Source organism: Microtus pennsylvanicus, chromosome 3, assembly GCF_037038515.1.
Source record: "Microtus pennsylvanicus isolate mMicPen1 chromosome 3, mMicPen1.hap1, whole genome shotgun sequence".
Classification (NCBI taxonomy): Eukaryota; Metazoa; Chordata; class Mammalia; order Rodentia; family Cricetidae; genus Microtus; species Microtus pennsylvanicus.
The window spans coordinates 57,845,312-57,863,106 of NC_134581.1; the positions used below are offsets into that span (position 1 = coordinate 57,845,312).

General features: G+C 50.3%; 1 protein-coding gene across 1 annotated transcript; it reads right to left on the bottom strand.

Annotated features, from left to right (window-relative positions):
- Positions 1-1,233: 1,233 nt before the first annotated feature.
- Cln6 (CLN6 transmembrane ER protein) lies at positions 1,234-14,584 on the bottom strand. The gene is made up of 7 exons (XM_075965575.1): positions 14,405-14,584; positions 10,055-10,169; positions 8,616-8,714; positions 7,741-7,929; positions 7,169-7,224; positions 4,891-5,013; positions 1,234-2,658 (listed from the first exon to the last, which is right to left on the bottom strand). The coding sequence occupies exons 1-7, from the start codon at positions 14,479-14,481 to the stop codon at positions 2,388-2,390; spliced, it is 930 nt and encodes a 309-aa protein (XP_075821690.1). The 5' UTR covers positions 14,482-14,584; the 3' UTR covers positions 1,234-2,387.
- Between the last annotated feature and the right edge of the window lie 3,211 nt (positions 14,585-17,795).

The following is a 17,795-nucleotide window of genomic DNA, read 5'->3' on the forward strand; positions in this document are numbered from 1 at the left end:
TTAGGTAATATTATATCCTTCTGGAATCTTTAATGGAGTTGAAGAATAGATAGTTATAGTTTTTCTTAATTATGATAAAAGATAAAGTAGATATAAATATTGTAACTGTTAATTCTTGTTTGATACCTGTTTTGTTATATGCAATTTTACTATATTAAATTTAAAATCTTCCTTTTTATTTAAACAGAAAAGGGAAGGTGATGTGGAATTCCCCTCTGCATGCTGTGATTACCACTGGTTAATAAAGAAACTGCTTTGAGCCTATAGCAGAGCAGGGCAGAACAGAGCTAGGTGGGGAAAACTAAACTGAATACTAGGAGAAAGAAGGCAGAGCCAGTGAGAAGCCATGTAGCCCCACTGGAGACAGACACTGGAATTTTACCTAGTAAGCCACAGCCTTGTGGTGATACACAGATTGAGATGAATTAATTTAAGATATGAATTAGATAGAAATGCGCTTAAGCTATTGGCCAAACAGTATTGCAAATAATACGATTTCTGTGTGGTTATTTCGGGGCTGAGCAGCCAGGAACAAACAATTGGCATCCTACTACAGTCCTGAAATGGCAGCATCCTGGAGGTAGGTAAGGAATGTGCTGGTTAGCTGGGGCAGAGCTGACAGACTGTGGTGGAGCCATGTTCCCCACTCTGTCTTCCAGTAACATTACCTATGTCTCTGGGGAGGTGTGGCCAGCCTGAGAACTTTGGCTTCCAAGAGCACAGTCAGCCTGCCTGAGGCTGCCTCCCAGCACAGGGGATGACTGGTGGGACAACCCCAGTGACAGGCGTGGGATGCTCTACTTCCCCTCACCACCTAGGCTCCTCTGAGGAACACTGTACTGACTGGGAAGCCATCCTTCTTACCCACACTCTGAGTGGTTCTCACCCTTCCTAAAGCTGTGACTCTTTAACACAGTTCTTCATGTTGTGGTAACCCCCAACCATAGGATTATTTTTGCTGCTACTTGATTACGGTAATTTGCAAAGTGGTTTCTCAGTTCCTAAGACCATCAGAAATATGAGTTTTCTGATGGTCGCAACCCACAGGTTGAGAACCACTGCTCTAGGTGGTAGGCAGATGAGGGTGGGGGTGAGAGGGTCCTCAAGGCCTACTGAGAGAAAGCCTCATACCGTACAGCTTAGGCCCCAGACCAACCAGTCTCCCTCCTTATTCCAGAACTCCCTCCTGCCTCCCCACCATACTCCTGAAGGTAAAAGAGCCACCAGCCAGGCTGAGCTCCACATCAGCCTTTATTCAGCCCTCTCATCACCCAGCATGGTCTAGCCTGTAGAAGGACCGACCCAGCACAGTCTAGCCTGTAGAAGGATCACAACAAAATAGAAGAATCTGAGGCTCAGTGTTCCCTGAGAGCAAAAGGAAAGGATGCACAGGAGGAGTGTCCCCAAGACTCCCAGCACAGGCCAGTGCTGGCTGCCAAAGGAGGTGGTGGTATCTTGTGCCATGGAGCTCTGTATCTGAGGCCTGGGAGGAGATGGGCTAGGGTGAGGCAGGAACCGCCATGCTGGGAACAAAGGTACCAGGCAGGTGGTGAGGGATTCAGGTTGAGATGCAATGTCTCGAGAGACAGATTTGTAATGTCCCAGACCCTTACAACGGGTCTCGGAATCTATAAAACTAGGCTTTGAGAACTCTGCCTTCCACGTAATTCAAAACCCAGGCCAGTTTCCAGAGTTCAGTGGCTAAGTGACCTGGAGCTGGGCCTCTGGCTGCCTGGAGTCTGGGTTCTCAGCAGTATGTGAGTGGGGTCTGAGGCTGGACAAGAATGGGAGGAACGTGCCCCACTAGGCTGAGAGTGAGGACACAGTAACAGACAGAACCACTCTTCCGTGCTGAGGCTGCACTAGCAGAATCAGTAACCCCCAGTCCATGGAGCCACTTGGGGACCACAGGGCCCTCTAGAACAAGTGAGGCCCAGAGATGGAAATGCTCTGTTCAAAGAACAGAAGCTGTGGCCTAGACACTGACGAAGAAAGCTAGGGTCCAGGGGCAGGTGGCTTCAAGGCTAGCCAGCTTCTGGGTAGGTGGCAGAGTCTTCTGCTTCTGCCCCGCCCAGACCTCACCTGCATGGCCACCGGAAGGCCAGCCTGGTCCTGGGAGATAGGAGTGTTCCTCAGGCACCTCTAATAGTGGTGTAATACAGGGAGGGCAGGGGCCAGGATCTTGGCCTTCATATACTTCCCCAAACTAAATTCCATCTTGAGTCCAAAGCAAAAAACAAACAAAAGACCCTGACCAAGGCAGCTGAGTCTCTCAACAGTGCACTCTGCCAATCCCTGTGCACAGGGCACAGTGCACAGCCCGCATTCCCACGATGCACATGTGCACCCATGTACAAATATCCATGGCCTGTTGCTCCCAGGCAGCCTCAGTGCTGACTGCTGACATGGAGCGTGTAGAAGGCCCAGGGCTCGGGGACATAGATGACACCAGGGTACTTCTTTCGGAGGACAGGGTCATTCCACAGCCAGGCAACCCACAGCGCCACCAGGGAGAGGGTGAGGGCAAAAGAATAGAAGAGGAAGAGGCCGTTGCTGTCTAGGAAGAGGCGCCTACGCTTCTGGTGGAAGACGAGAGCCAGCATGGCGAAGAAGGTGAAGATGAAGAGAATGAAGATCTGACCCTCGGTGACCAGGTACCTGGAGAAAGAGGACAGGCATGGAGGTGAGGTGGGCGCCAGGGCAACGGCATCCTGCCTGTTCTCCCTCTGGACCAAGGGCTAGGTTGTCCTCCCAGGCAATCAGAATGGCTCTCCTAGTGAGAGGACCCAATGTGCCAGGACAGTCTAAACCACAGCCTGGAGGCATCGTACTACTTTGGCTTTAAGTGTTTTAATAATACTCTACTGGGGGCTGGAGAGATGGCTCAGCGGTTAAGAGCATTGCCTGCTCTTCCAAAGGTCCTGAGTTCAATTCCCAGCAACCACATGGTGGCTTACAACCATCTGTAATGAGATCTGGTGCCCTCTTCTGACCTGCAGACATACACACAGACAGAATATTGTATACATAATAAATAAATAAATAAATATTTAAAAAATACTCTACTGGACAGTCAGGCCATGGTGGCACATGTCTTTAATCCTAGCACTAGGGAGGCAGAGGCAGGCAGATGTTTGTGAGTTTGAGGCCAGCATGGTCTACATAGTGAGTTACAGGACAGCCAAGGCTACATAGACTGTTTCAAAATGATGATGATAATGATAATAATAGTAATAGTAATAATAGTCAGCTGGGTGCGGTGGCTCACATGTTTATGTGGCACCCAGAAGGCAGAGGCAAGAGGGTCTCTGGTTACCACACAGCAAGTTCCAAGCCTACACACTGAGAATCAGAAGGCCCCTGGCTTTGGTTTCTGGCATTTCAGCACATAGGACACTTCCACATGACCAAAACCGGCTCTGGAGGAGCGACAGGATGTACTCTTTGCAGAGAACACCATGGCGTACACGGCCTCAGTTCCCACACTTCCTGGGGCCTCATCAGCTACCTGCTTCACTTCTGGAGGCATCTGAGTTTGGGGATGCCATCCCAGTACATGGAGGCTATTGTCATTACTGTCCCCTTGGAGGCTGGGCCATCGTCATTTCAAGACAGGGTTTCTCTGAGTAAGAGTCCTAGCTGTCCTGGAACTAGTTCTTGCAGACCAGGCTGGCCTCGAACTCACAGAGATCCGCCTGCCTCTGCCTCCTGAGTGCTGAAATTAAAGGTATGCACCACTGCAGGGCATAAGAAACTCCAGCTCTGCGACCTATTGGCCTGGCACCTTGGGGACATCAAGAGACAACTTTGAAAGACAACATCAAGGCCACTTTGTCTCTTATGAGGGAAGCGTCAACAGCCTCACTTCTTAAGGTGTCCCACAAGGGCTGTGTGCATCTGTTAGCTGAAAGCACATTGTTCAGTGGATGGTGCACTGTCGTCACTCCACCACTGTTGCACAAGGTAAGACTGTGGCAACGAACATGCCCAGGCCAAGTCTTTCTCCCTGGTATAGATGCCACTATCCCTAGTCCTATCCTCAGGGAGAACATAGGTTAGCCCTAGAGGGTCCTCTTGCAGGCTAGACAGGCCCTGGAAATGGCTAGAGCTGGCCCAAGGAGAGGGGCTTCCCATCCCAGGAGGGCTCAGTTGTTCTGGGTCCTTCCTGTAATCCCACAGCCCTTTGGGTGTAAGTGAGAGAAAGACCTGTCTCAAAGGAAGAAATGATGGGGAGATAAGGGTCTGGCTGAGGTCTGAGAGGGGAGTCTAGAGTGCGGAAGGGTCCCCGGGAGAGGCAGGGCTAGGCTGAGACTGTCTCCCTGGTCTGTCCTTGTCATCTTGTCACTGCCGTGTTCTTCTCTCCCCACTAGATCCTAACATCTCCCAAGAGGAGGACCGGCAGGTGTAACTTCCATTTCAGAGAGGTAAACTGAGGCTCAGGAGGATTCACAAGGCATGAAGCTAGTGGTAGACACCTGGCCTCAAGGTGGTGCGGACGTGCTGGGAGGTAGGGCATGGTGGATGGCCTCCTGTCTCTCACTGTCTACTTAGTGCTGAGCATCTGATTTCAGAGAAGCCGCTACAAGGTATAGGCCTCACTCAACCCAGGAGGAAGCAGAGGCCTAGGCATGGCAAGTCTTACCTGGGGTCACACTGCAGGCCTGTGATTTTTTTTTTTTAAGACAGGATCCATGTAGACTAGCAGGCCTCAAACTCATTATGTAGCCAATGCTAACCTTTGACTCCTGATCCTCCTGCCTCCACCTCCCAAGTGCTAAGATGACAGAAGAGGGTTGTCACACCCAATGCTGTTTGTCTGTGGATCTTATCGTGGTGGCTCATCCAGTGTCTGTGCCCTTTGTCCCACCCCAAGTGTCAATGTCCACTCACCAGTAGTACAGGCCACTGGGCCCCACCAGGAGCAGGGCAGGCCCTGGCATGTGGCTCTGAGTCTTGGAGGTAGTAAAACAGCCACTGAAGTACATGAAGAGGATGAGGAAGAAGGGGATGTACCTGTGACAGAGAGGCAACAGCTTTAATGGCCTGACCAGGGCGTGGCCCATCATCTTTCCACTGGTCCCTTGCATTGCCACACAGGATGTCACTTCATGTCCTTGTCAGGATGTCCTTGGCACGGGTCACACACACTCCTCTACATTCAGCCTTTCCTGCCCTGGGAGTCCAGTTCGGATGAACAGAACCAAAAGGTGAGGCTGGTGCAAAGAAGGGACCTGGGCTCCTTGGGTTAAGTACGAAGGTGAAGGGTGTGGGTGCCGTGGCAAACACACCGTGCCTGGTTTCCTGCTCTGAACCTGGTACCCACCCTGCTCTTCATTCCACATGGATATGAGGGGATGTGGGGTTCTGTCTTGAACCCGTGTGCCTTAGATCCCAGCAGGTCGAGTACAGCACTAGTCTGGAAATGGGGCACCCAGCAGGGCTGAGGTCGGAGAGAATAGAGTTCTGGGAGATCCCAAGGAGGTTTGTGGGGCCCTTCACTCACACCCAGCCAACAGTCTCCACCTTATCCAAGAGTATGGCCTCTCTCCTGCCCACACAGAGGCTCCCTTTCTGCTTCCAGCGCGTGCGCGCGCACACACACACACACACACACAGAGGCTCATGCTCTCCTGCACACACACACACACACACACACACACACACACACACAGGCTCATGCTCTCCAGCGCGCACACACACACACACACACACACACACACAGAGGCTCATGCTCTCCTGCACACACACACACACACACACACACACACAGAGGCTCATGCTCTCCTGCACACACACACACACACAGGCTCATGCTCTCCAGCGCACACACACACACACACACACACACAGAGGCTCATGCTCTCCTGCACACACACACACACACAGGCTCATGCTCTCCTGCACACACACACACACACACACACGGGCTCATGCTCTCCTGCTCGCGCACACACACACACACACACACACACACACACACACACAGAGGCTCATGCTCTCCTGCACACACACACACACACACACACACACAGAGGCTCATGCTCTCCTGCACACACACACACACACACACACACACACACACACACACACACACAGAGGCTCATGCTCTCCTGCACACACACACACACACACACACACACGGGCTCATGCTCTCCTGCTCGCGCACACACACACACACACACACAGAGGCTCATGCTCTCCTGCACACACACACACACACACACACACACACAGAGGCTCATGCTCTCCTGCACACACTACCCTCTTCTGTCATGTGACACCCACACTCTTCTATACTCAGCCCACTCCCTCACCCTCTCCTGAATTCCCAGGCCTGTTCCACCTCCCTCCTTTCTCAGCTTCCAATGGGAAGAGGCATCTGGCAGAGTCAGGAGGAGCTGGCAAGAGGCCTGTGCAGAAGTCCCCTAGCGCCCTCCGAGCCTGAAGGATCACCTCCACAACCTCACACAGCCCCACAGACACCAGTGTGGGGCATGTGCTGAGGGAAGCACCTCAGTCCGGATGAGGCGTCTAGGCGCGGAGCTAGCCCATCACCTCCCAGCTGACAGCTGACCTTATCTCTTCCCTCTGGCTTCTGTTTATTCAGTGTAAGGTGATGGGTGGCAGAGAAACCCTTATTTGAGCTCTGAGTCTCTGATTCTGACCCCATATTTCTGAGATTTTCCTGAGAGTAGCAACGGGTGGTGGTGGTGAGGATTTTCCCCTCCTGAGAGTTCTGAGATGGGAAACACAAATTGTGCCACCCAAACCAGGTCCTACTGGCTCTTCTCCACTTCCTATATCCCCATCTGTCTCCTGCATCCCACCGGTAACCATCTAGTCGCTAGATTCTAGTGTGCTTATCAAGGCTCCCTCCCAAACCCCACGCCCAGACATGGCTAAGGTGGACAAACACCTGCTTGCTGCCCTCTAGTGGCTACTGTGGAAACTTCAGGTAGGGAGGAGGCAATAGGAGGTCCCCTTTGGGCCAATGGATAGTAACTGAGTCACCCTGACCAGGGGTCCCACTCAGAGCGCTTTCGCTGAGAAGAGAATTCCATTTTAGATGCTCCACTCAGTACAGAGGCCTGGGGGCCGGGAGCCTTGTCCAGTATCTCCTGGTGCCTGGGCCCTGGACGGCACATAGACCCATCAGCCCCTCACTCACCACATGGAATGGCCCAGGTACTCATCATAGTAGTACAGCAGCTCAAAGGAGTCGATCTGAGAAAACACAGGGGCGCAGAGTGAGACCTGAAACCAACACCACCTCCCATACACCATTCTCATTCCCTCCCTAGGGTACCAGAGGGGCCACGGGGAGCCAGTCCCTGCTGTACCACTTTCCTTCCTTCCTTTTTGTTTTGTTTTTGAGATAGTATCACTGTACAAACTGGGCTGGTCTTGAACTTGTAGCAATCCTCTTTCTCTTTCCCTCCTGAGTCTAAGGTTTCAAACATGTGCCCACATCCAGACAGAACTGTTTCCCTTTACAGCCTAAGAACACACTATTTTGGGTAGGCAACAGTTTCCTCAGGTAGCTGAATGCTTGTGATTCTAGCACTCCAGGAGGCAGAGGCCAGAGGATCAGGAGATCAAGGTCATCCTTGGCTACTTACAGAATTTGTGGTCAGCCTGGGCTACAGGAGACATGATGACTGGCTGGGCAGCCTCTTTAGTCTCCAAGTACAGACACCTAGTAGGGCAGCCTTGGTAGAGGGGGTGTGGGGGCAGCCTCACCAGCGTCTCTGGCTTGAGATTCTTGATGATGGGGTTCTCTCTGACGGACAGGTGGTGCTGGTACCCACTGAAGAGCAGGCGGTGGTTGACGGAGTCGCCCACCAGGTGGATGCTGGCTCCCATGATGAAGGTGATGATACTGATGTAGATTATAGACCGCGGCAGCGTGCGGGGGGACCGCTCGATGAGCTGGGGTTCAGAATAAGGTCCACGGCATGTCCCCAACTCCATTACAATGTATGAAAACCTCTGCCTCCCTTCCCTCAGAAAAGTGGGATAGAAAGTCCCTCTAGGGGTGTGGATTCCTTAGTAGGACACCCTAGCAGGGTCAGCTGAAGGTCACCCTTCCTCTCCAGGAAGATCAGATGAGGGTGGGAGGGATGGGGAGAGTATTCAAGGTGATACCAGACCTTTAAGGCAGGAGTTCAGGCCAGACCCTACCATGACCCCAGGGTGTCCTGTGTGTGCCTTGGGTAGGCCAGCATGCTGCTGGGATCTAATTTTTGAATGACAGGTCCCCAGCAAGCAGAAAGATAGTGTCAGGGAGTCCAAAATGGGGGTGAGTTTTCTAAAACCACAGAAGCTGTGTTCTGAGGTGATGCCCCTCCTACTTTTAGAGATTTGAAATGTCTTTCATGTTTAAATTTTTGAAGAAACATTTACTTATCTATTTATTTGCACGTGTATTTATGTAGGGTCCATATGTAAAGGTCAGAGGAGGATTTGTGGAAGTCGTTTCTCGTCACGTGGGGATGGAATTCAGGCTGTGGGGCTTGGCAGCAAGCACCCTAAGCCAGCTCACCAGCTCATGAAGAGTGTGTGTGCATGTGTCTATGTCACCAGAGAGGAGGGGAAGGAGACAGGCCAGTCTGTACCTTGAGCAGAAGGAAGGGCGTGATGACATTGTAGGCCATGTGGAAGTAGTCCCCGACACTCGGCTTGTTGAGGGGAAACCACTGGAGTGGGAACACCAACTATGGAAGAGGGCATGAGCTTAACAGAAAGACCTGCAGGGGGACACCAGCCCCCCTCACAGACACTGAGCTCTTCCTGTGTTCTCTTGGAAGCCCGAGGCCCAAAGGACTGCCAGAGAGAGAAACAAAGTCCCGAAGATAGCAAATGGACTGTTTCCATTCCATACACAGAAGCCCAGGGAGTGTCTTAGGCCCTCTACATAATGGTAATGTTTTTTACTGTTTTATATTTTATTTAATCTTTTATCTTAGGACAAAACACGTCTAAAATCTTTCCTAATTTGAAAAAGGTTCTTTTTCCTTTAGTATTTTTTAAACCAAAAATATGCTATCCTATTGACATCTTTTTGATTCTGCTGAATTGGGAGAGCAGGCTGGAGTCTGCACTTTTCACCGTGTAGGTCTCTCACTTCCATGATTAGGTTTCTTTCAGGGATTTTGCTGTATTTCTCAGGCTCCCATGAATGGGACTGTCTCCCTGATTTCCCAGTCTGTCTGTAGCTGGTATGGAGGAAGGCTATGTTAGCTTTGTAACCTGTCACTCTGCTGGAAATGTTTAGCAGTTAGGTTTCTTTTGTCTTGTGACAGGGTCTTACCATGCAGCTCAAACAGGACATTATAATACACGGAAGGCTAAGTTGCCATTAACAGAAACAGCAGTGTGTATGTATTGTTCTAGAGCAGTGGTTCTCAACCTTCCTAATGCCCTTTTATACAGGTCCTTGTGTTATAGTGACCCCAACCATAAAATTGTTTTCACTGGTACTTCATAACCGTAACTTTGCTGTTATGAATCGTAATGTATATATTTTTGGAGATAGAGGTTTGCCAAAGGGGTCGCAACCTCCAGGTTGAGAACCGCTGCTATAGAGATATATTCTAATGTAAAACAATCATGGTGCAGAATAGAAGGTATAAAACAAAATCTCCTTTTGGTTAGAAAAAAAAGGAATTTCTATATACGTTTCCATAAACACAGAAAGGAGTGGAAGGGTACGCCCCAGCCCTCAGGAAATCTAACACTTCCTTATTTTGGGATTTCTACACGTTACTCTCTCTACTTGGAAGTGACTTTATTTTTGGTCAGTTACAATATGCAAATTCAGTTGGTGGCTTCACCTCCAGACTATCCCAGCGAGGGAGGGTGGCAGCTTTGCTCTACCTCAGGGGATGACTATCGGGACCCACCCAGGCTCTCTCACTGACGTGACTGGCCAGTCACACAACTACAGAATGTAAGAACCTCTGGGTTCTCCCTAAGTGATGTCCGTAAGGTCACTCGGCAAACTGAGGTCACATTAAGTTCCCTCAACACTCACAGGATTCAGCCTCACACTTACCATGGCAATGGGGCGACCAAAGTCCAGAACCCAGTTCTGCAGTGTGAAGTAGAACCAGAGGTCAAAGTGGAAGGGAGCCGTGTGGTCTGTCTCCTCAGCCTTCGCAGAGCCATGCCTGGCGGGAACAAGACCAGACTCAGCCCTCTCTCTTCCCCCTTTGCCATCAACCCAAGGGAAAGACAAAGAGGTCTAGGCACTTGAAGGCAGGACATACATGTCATCAAGGGAAAGGAAACCCGGAGTCTGGTCAAGAGGACAGTGGATTTCAGTGTCCTAATGACCCTGTGACTCAGGAAGAAACTGACCCGTGGGTGAAGTAACCGTGAAGCTTCCATTATAAAACCATGGGGAAATCAAACAAAGCAAACCATGAAAGATGAATGAAAATTATCAAGCATGATGATGGAGAGCTGCAGACCACCTTCTCAAAGCACCCACTATCCCCCGGGAACCATGAGTAGCTATCTGCGTGTGTGAGCTCATTTATTTATTTGTTATGTATTCATAACATCCATATCCACTCACTTGATTCCTTTCATTCTTACAGAAACTCAGATCTGAATGTTACCCTCATTTTATAAGTGGGTGGAAGAGCATCCAACAGCCTAAGTTTCTTGCCCCAGGACTGGAATCTAAATAAATTAGACCTGAATCTATTTATTTATGTTTTTGCGACTCAGGGTTTCCCTGTGTAGCCCTGGCTGTCCTAGAACTTGCTATGTAGATCAGGTTAGCCTCAAACTCAGAGATCTGCCTGCCTCTGCTCCCTGAGTGATGGGATTAAAGGCTTGTGTCACCACGGTTGGCTCAGGGTTTGTATTTTAAACTGCATTCCACAGTTGTCCATGGTGATTGGTCCATGACAGCATCCCTCCACATTGTCTCCTCAACTGTGTGGAGGTACCTGGGCTGCTATTACTGAATATTACTTTCCTTGCCAGTCCACACGAGAGCCTGAGAAAGAAATCAGCAGGTACATTGTGGTGTAAGAAACACGGAGGGGAGAGGGACCACCAAACAACACATCTCCAGAGCCCGACCCTCTCACAAAGCAATTGGTCCCTTAAGTTCAAGGGCATCACCACTTACTATCAGAGGGCGCCTCTGAGAAAGCCTTTCCCAACGCACACTAGGCCCTATAGGGAGCAAGCATTTCCTCACTAACTCAGGCCAGTCATGGCAGCATGGGGCTGGGGTTGTGTTCTTCCATCTAGGCCCTCAGGAGGGGAGAGTTTAAAAGAAAAAAAAAACTAACTTTAATCCCAGCACTGGGGCTGGAGGCAGGACAGCAGTGGGGAGGCAGTGGGATGGGGAGCCAGTTGAATCTCTGAGTTTGAAGCCAGCCTGGTCAAAAGAGTGAGTTCCAGGATAGCCAGGGTTACACAGAGAAACCCTATCACAAAAAATAATAAATAAATAAAATTCAAATAGCTATTTATTTATGTGTGTGTGAGCATGCACACATGCCATGCCATGCATGTGGAGGTTAAAAGACTGTGGTTTTTAAAAAAAAAGAAAAGAAAAGAAAAAAAAAAGACTGTTTCAAGGCTGCTCTCTTTTCTACCATGTGGGTTCTGGGATCAAACTCAGGTCTTCAGGCTTAGTGGGTACCTTAACCCACAGAGTAATATCAACAGCCCAAAAGAGGAGAGCAGTAAGGTTCCCCCAACTCTCCAACCTCCTCCTTAGAGTCTGAGTCCTCTTACAGCATGTTACCACCCAGAGACAAGACACTACTAACTTCTAAGATGATGGGGGAGCCTCATTATCCTCTGTGTGTGGCCAGACCAGGATTGAGGTGACACGGATCCCAACCTCCAGAGTTGTCACCTCTGTCCTTGGCTCAGGCTGACTAAAAACCATCACCATGGCCTGTTTCATATCCCTCCCCTGTGGGCACAGATGAGCTGAGCAGCGTCAGGAAGGCGGTCCTCTGTCAGTGCTGACTTTCATAAACTGCTAGGATCCTCATTAGTGTAGCCTAGCTTAGCAGGGCAGATGGGGAGAACAGGTAGCCAGGGAAGATACCAGCTTGGGAATCAAGGCTGATAGACATGGATTTTCAGGATCCCTGCTCTGTTCTGCAGGTGGTGCTTCCCTCACCAGCAAAAACTAAACAAGATTAGTTAACATCTAAACGGTTTTCTTCTGTTGGGGCTCTGGCAGTGACGGTAGATCATACAGGGTAAGAGGATCTCCCCTCAACACCCAAGCTCCTGTCCCAAGGATGAGTGATCTCAAGCTTGTCCCAAGTTCCTGATTCCAGACTTACCAGGCTAAGCCCCCCAGGCTACGCTAGTCCTAGGTCCCCATCAGAAGCAACAGTGGGCAGAACCGAGGACAGTAGGGAAAGCTCAATGCCAGGTAAGCTGGAACAAGCCCAGCCTTGGCTCCACAGCTTCCTGTTTCCCACATGGGGAAACTGACACCATGACAGTAGGGAAGCCAGTATCACCCAGCAGCATCTGCAACCCTGGATGGCAGGAAAGAGGGCTCGTCTGGAGAAGTAAACAGAACTGTGACGGGGAATAGAAAGAGACCCACTCTGGGCTTGACTCTGGGCTCTTTGTAAAGGACGATGAAATACCAGACGTGACGAGACTGAGACATTTGGATGAGAAATGAGGAAATGCAGACAAACAATAGCAAGGAGGAAAAGAAAGCTAACCAAGAGCCAGATGTGGTGGTGCACACCATTAATCCCAGCACTCAGGAGGCAGAGGCAGGTGGATCTCTGTGAGTTCCAGGACAGCCTGGTCTATAGAGTGAGTTCCAGATCAGCCAAGGCTACATAATAAAGACCCTATCTCAAAACAACAGAAAACAAAAGACAACTTAAATATTGTGAACGCTGTATACTGACTTCCAAGGTTTAGATTAATCCAGGGATAGCATGCAGCAAACAGCCGTGACAGCCCCAAATGCAGAGGATCATTTTGATCTCCTTAGTGCGGCCGGCAGCAAAGGGCAAACTAGAGGTGCTTACGAAATGCCTGCGGAACTTGTGGACTGTTTCTGGTCCGTAAAACAGTCTGAGCCTCAATCTGATCAGGCTCCTTAGCCTGCTCTGGGCTAATTTTCTCATCAGATGAGATGATGAAGTAATATTTAGAGGAATAAATGGACCATCAAGTGACGTGTTGCTCAATAACGAGCCTACAGACAAGCCTGTCCCAGTGCAAACATGACAGATACACAAACCAAGATGGCTACTGTGTTACTAAGCCAAGGAAATCGTATAGGATGACCACCAGGGAGAAATATTACCAGGCACGAGACTTCACCGGCTCTGAAAATTGGCTTCCAGGTCAAAAAGCAGAGTCCCCACACTCTTCAGGATCAATGCAAGAGAGACCTCAGCCAAGCCTCGGAAACTTCTCCCACCATCCCTAATCACACCAGGAACTTCCTAAAATGCACGTGGAGCACGTGCGTGCGCAAAACCCTTCATGGCTCTTTGGTACCTGTGGGACGGGGTAGACGTTTTTTAATGGGTCATTTAGTCTGAGGTAAGTAAGGGGCCTACTGCTCAAGAAATGAGCAGCCTCCCTTCAGGACTGTTCTCATCCAGATTCTGTACCTCCTCTAGGGCCTTTTCGTTCAACTCTGGGGCACTCAGGGAGCTTCGAAGTCAGTCCAGCCCCGTCATTTTCTCTTAACAGCGGTGACTTGCCCAGCACCAGCACACTCCCTAGCCTTTCCTCACATTCCTCCACTGGCTGCTGTGTCCAGTTTCTACGGAGCTGGGGATTGAACCCAGAGCTTCCTGCATAGTATGACACTACCGACTAACCTGCCTCTACCTCCTGCGTGTGGGATTAAAGACATAGCCACCATACCGGCCTAACAAGCCTTAAGTATCCTCTGCAGAGACCTGTACTGCTCAGCTCCTCCAGAAAGCCCTCCAAGATTGGCTGTCACCTGCGAGGGCTCCGACTTTCATGACAAGTGCTTAATCAACACGGGTGGCAAGCGGGAATGCTTATGATCTGATCAGTAGAGCGGGTGGAGGGAGGCAGACTGGAGGGAAATATCCAAGGGCGGGTTTTGTCTGGCTCTGCCCCGCCCAGCTGGATAAACCCCAAACATGGGGAGCAAGCCACGGCCCACTGTCCCCGGTTATCGGCTCACTTTCCTGGGCCCCCGAGCCTCCTGACTCAGAGAGTAAGAGCAGAGTCAACAATCTGCCCAGATCTGGAGGCTTCCGCAAACTTGGAAGTTGCGCGGGGGCTTAGTAGAGCGGGCCGGGGTGACCTCGGAGCAGCGGGTCCCTGCGGTTCCCCTGACCCTGGCGAGGTCTCTCAAACTCTGGGGCCCCGCGCCGCCTTCCCGTCCCCGCTCCGCGCGCACCTGGCCTGCACAAACGTGGCGCCTGGGCCGCCCGCGGCTCCTGGGAGCTGTCGCCTCCGCGCCGCCGCCGCTTCCATGGCCGCCCAGCTCGGCAACGCCGTCCGGGAGGAGAGAAGACTGCGCGGGCGGCACGGGGCGCCGGGGCGGGGAGGAGCAGGAGGAGGGAGGAGGGAGGCGGGAAGAAAGAGCAGGGGGAGGGACTTAGGCAGGGAAGGAAGAGGAGGCTGGTGAGGGACTGTGGCGCGGGAGGGAGGGAGGAACTCGACACTGAAAGAGGGAGGAGAGAGGAAGGAGGCGGGAGGACTCAGGGGGAGGGCGATCTCCACATGAGAAGGAGGGGCCTAACCTATGTCCTGGCGGTCTCTTGGGTCTGAGCTGGATCTGGTTAGACTGGCTGGCCAATGAGCATCACGGGTCTACCTGTCTCTGTTTTCCTGCCATAGGTAACATATGTGCCCCATACTCCTGGCTTTTCAAGTGAAGGCTGGGAATCCAAACTCATGATCCCCATGCCTTACTGACTGAATTGTGTGCCCAGCTCCTGGCCCGTTTATATCAGTGTCTCTCCATTCTAAGGGCCCTTTTTTTTAAAAAAATTTTTTTCTTGGAGGAGTTTTATTGAGTTTGTTCTTCCTTGCTATGGTCAGACCTTCACGGACTGATCAACCACAGGAAGCTGAGACTGTGCCTCAAGGTCATTCTTCCTCAGTACAGACCCCATACCTAGGTTGTTGTTAGGACAACTCTACTAGATGGCACATTTGTTTCAATGCTCTTGGTTTTCCTTTAACTTATTTCCTTACTATCCTTAAAAAAAAAGGGTCTTGTGTAAATCAGAGTAGTCTCAAACTTACTATGTAGCTAAGGATGACCTTAAACTTTTGATGTTCTTGTCTCCACCCCCTGAATACTATTCACTTTGCTCAATTTCAAGACTCTCTCCATTCCCAACCCTCCTTCAGCGATTTTGTGTGTATGCGGGGGGGGGGGGGGTATCTTTTAACTTGCCCATGTCATAACCAGGACAGGTGATGTCCTGGTTTGTGAGCGAAGAAAACCAACAATCCTGAGCTGAAACAACATGTTCAAGGTCAGCTGGTGGCAACACCGAAAGTGGGTCCTCGGTTTAATTCCCAGGAATCTGATCTGCAGATTGATGCCAGCATAGCCTTCCCATCCTGACCCCTCTCTCTCCCTCTCTGTGGTTTCCCAATACTGCTGGGCTGCACAGGGAGGGACTGAAGTACCCAGATGTGATTATCTAAGAGCCCTTGATAGGCTTCCAGCCATCAGAGGAAGAGGCCCTAGACAGGGAAGCCTGTAACCCATTTAATCCTCCAGTTTCTTTTTTTTCTTTCTTTTTTTGCTTTTTTGAGACAGGGTTTCTCTGTGGTTTTGGAGCCTGTCCTGGAACTAGCTCTTGTAGACCAGGCTGGTCTCGAACTCACAGAGATCCGCCTGCCTCTGCCTCCCAAGTGCTGGGGTTAAAGGCGTGTGCCACCACCGCCCGGCCTCCAGTTTCTTAAATACCAACAAATCGGCATTCTGCCTGAAGGACCAGGTTCCCCACCCCACCCAGAGGAGGAGTGCAAACTGCTGGGATGGGCAGTCCTAGAACACAGCACCAAATCCCAAGTCTGATGGAACTCAAAGGTCTGCCTGTTCTCTCCCATCCCACTAGCCCCCCTGAAGAACACCATCTCCTTTAGCTCTTAAACCTCACAAAAGTGGTCTGGAGAGATGGCTCAGAGGTTAAGAACACTGGCCACTCTTCCAGAGGTCCTGAGTTCAATTCCCAGCAACCCCATGGTGGCTCACAACCATCTATAATGAGACCTGGTGCCCTCTCCTGGCCTGCAGGGATAGATGCAAGCAGAACACTGTATAGATAATTAGAAAGTTTTCTGGAAGTATGCTGTGGAGGGTCAAGTGAGTGCCAGTTCCTGAGTCCTGAGGGGCATGCATCTTCAGGATTTTGCTTGTGACTTTCTGGGGACATCATTTCTGTACACCAGAAGAGCAAAAGGCCTTTTTGTTCTCAGAGTGCCGGTTTCAGTGTACAGCCATTGAAGAATCTGTAGAGGCGCCCTTAGGGGTTATTCGGAGCACAGCTAGGCTTCTCCTTGAGGTAGTTTCTTAGTCCTTTCTGATGCCAACTGCAGCCAATATTTATTTATTTTAGGTTGTTTTGTTTTGCAGGAAGCCTCAGATTTGCTCCACAGCCAAGAACAACCTTGAACCCTGATCCTCCTGCCTCCACCACACTTAACAGTCTCACGCCACGACATCTGCCTGCCGTCATCATAGTTCCACCTTCTGCTTAATTCCATGGAACGGCTCAGAATTTTCTGTTGGAGTTTTTACTTCATGCCACAGTTTTGAGATTCAGCCATGCTTTTATCTATACCAGGACCTCAGTTGCTCTCATGAGGGAGTAGACTCCATTACTTGGATGTCCCACTGCGAGTTCATCCATGCAGCTGTGCCGTTCTCTTGGGTTGTCTTTGTTTGGGGCTATTGCAGTAAGGCTGCCAGGAACACATCAGGCACCAGGCTTCGTGTGGACAGATGCTAGGTAAGTACCTAGAGACGGGATGGCTGGGTCATGCGCCAATACATGTTTAATTTTCTAAGAATTTTTTAACTGTTTTCCAAAATACCTGAACCAACTCAAGTGATGTCTAATCTTGAAAACCTGAGATGCCTTGTCTTGCAGGAGGCAAGAGGGATTAATTACTTCTGAGCTCAGAGCAGTGGGCGACAGACTGGAGCATCATGAACCTGCTGGAAAGCCAAAGAGAGAGTTGACTTCCTTTGGCCTAGAGGCTCCTTGTGCCTGCAGTTCAGGAGAGAAGCTCTAGACAGGGTCTTTGACCTCCAGTCCTGTCTCTCGCACTCCTGCCTTTCCTGATCTTCTTGGGATGGGCTTTAGTGCCAGAGAACCAGGCCAAAGCAATCTATGCATAATGTATGGATGACCTGGGAATTAACTTTCCAGCCAGAGGAGAAAACCCTACTGGTCAGACATTAAATTAACTATTCATTGGCTTGGATACAAAATCCCTCACCGAACAATAAGCTAGTCATAATTCTTAATGGGCCCAGGAGGCAAAACTGGTTCCTTCTTTCCAGCTAGACAATAAGCCAGAGGCAGTTCTCCGTTACTTGGCAATCGATAAGCATCCATCGAGCTGCACCAGAATGAGAGGCACACACAGACCAGTACTTCTTTTTTCTTTTTCTTTTTAAATTTATTTATTGATTTATTTATACAGTATCCTGTCTGTAGGCCAGAAGAGGGCACTAGATCTCATTATAGGTGATTGTGAGCCACCACTTGGTTGCTGGGAATTGAACTCAGGGTCTCTGGAAGAGCAGTCAGTGCTCTTAA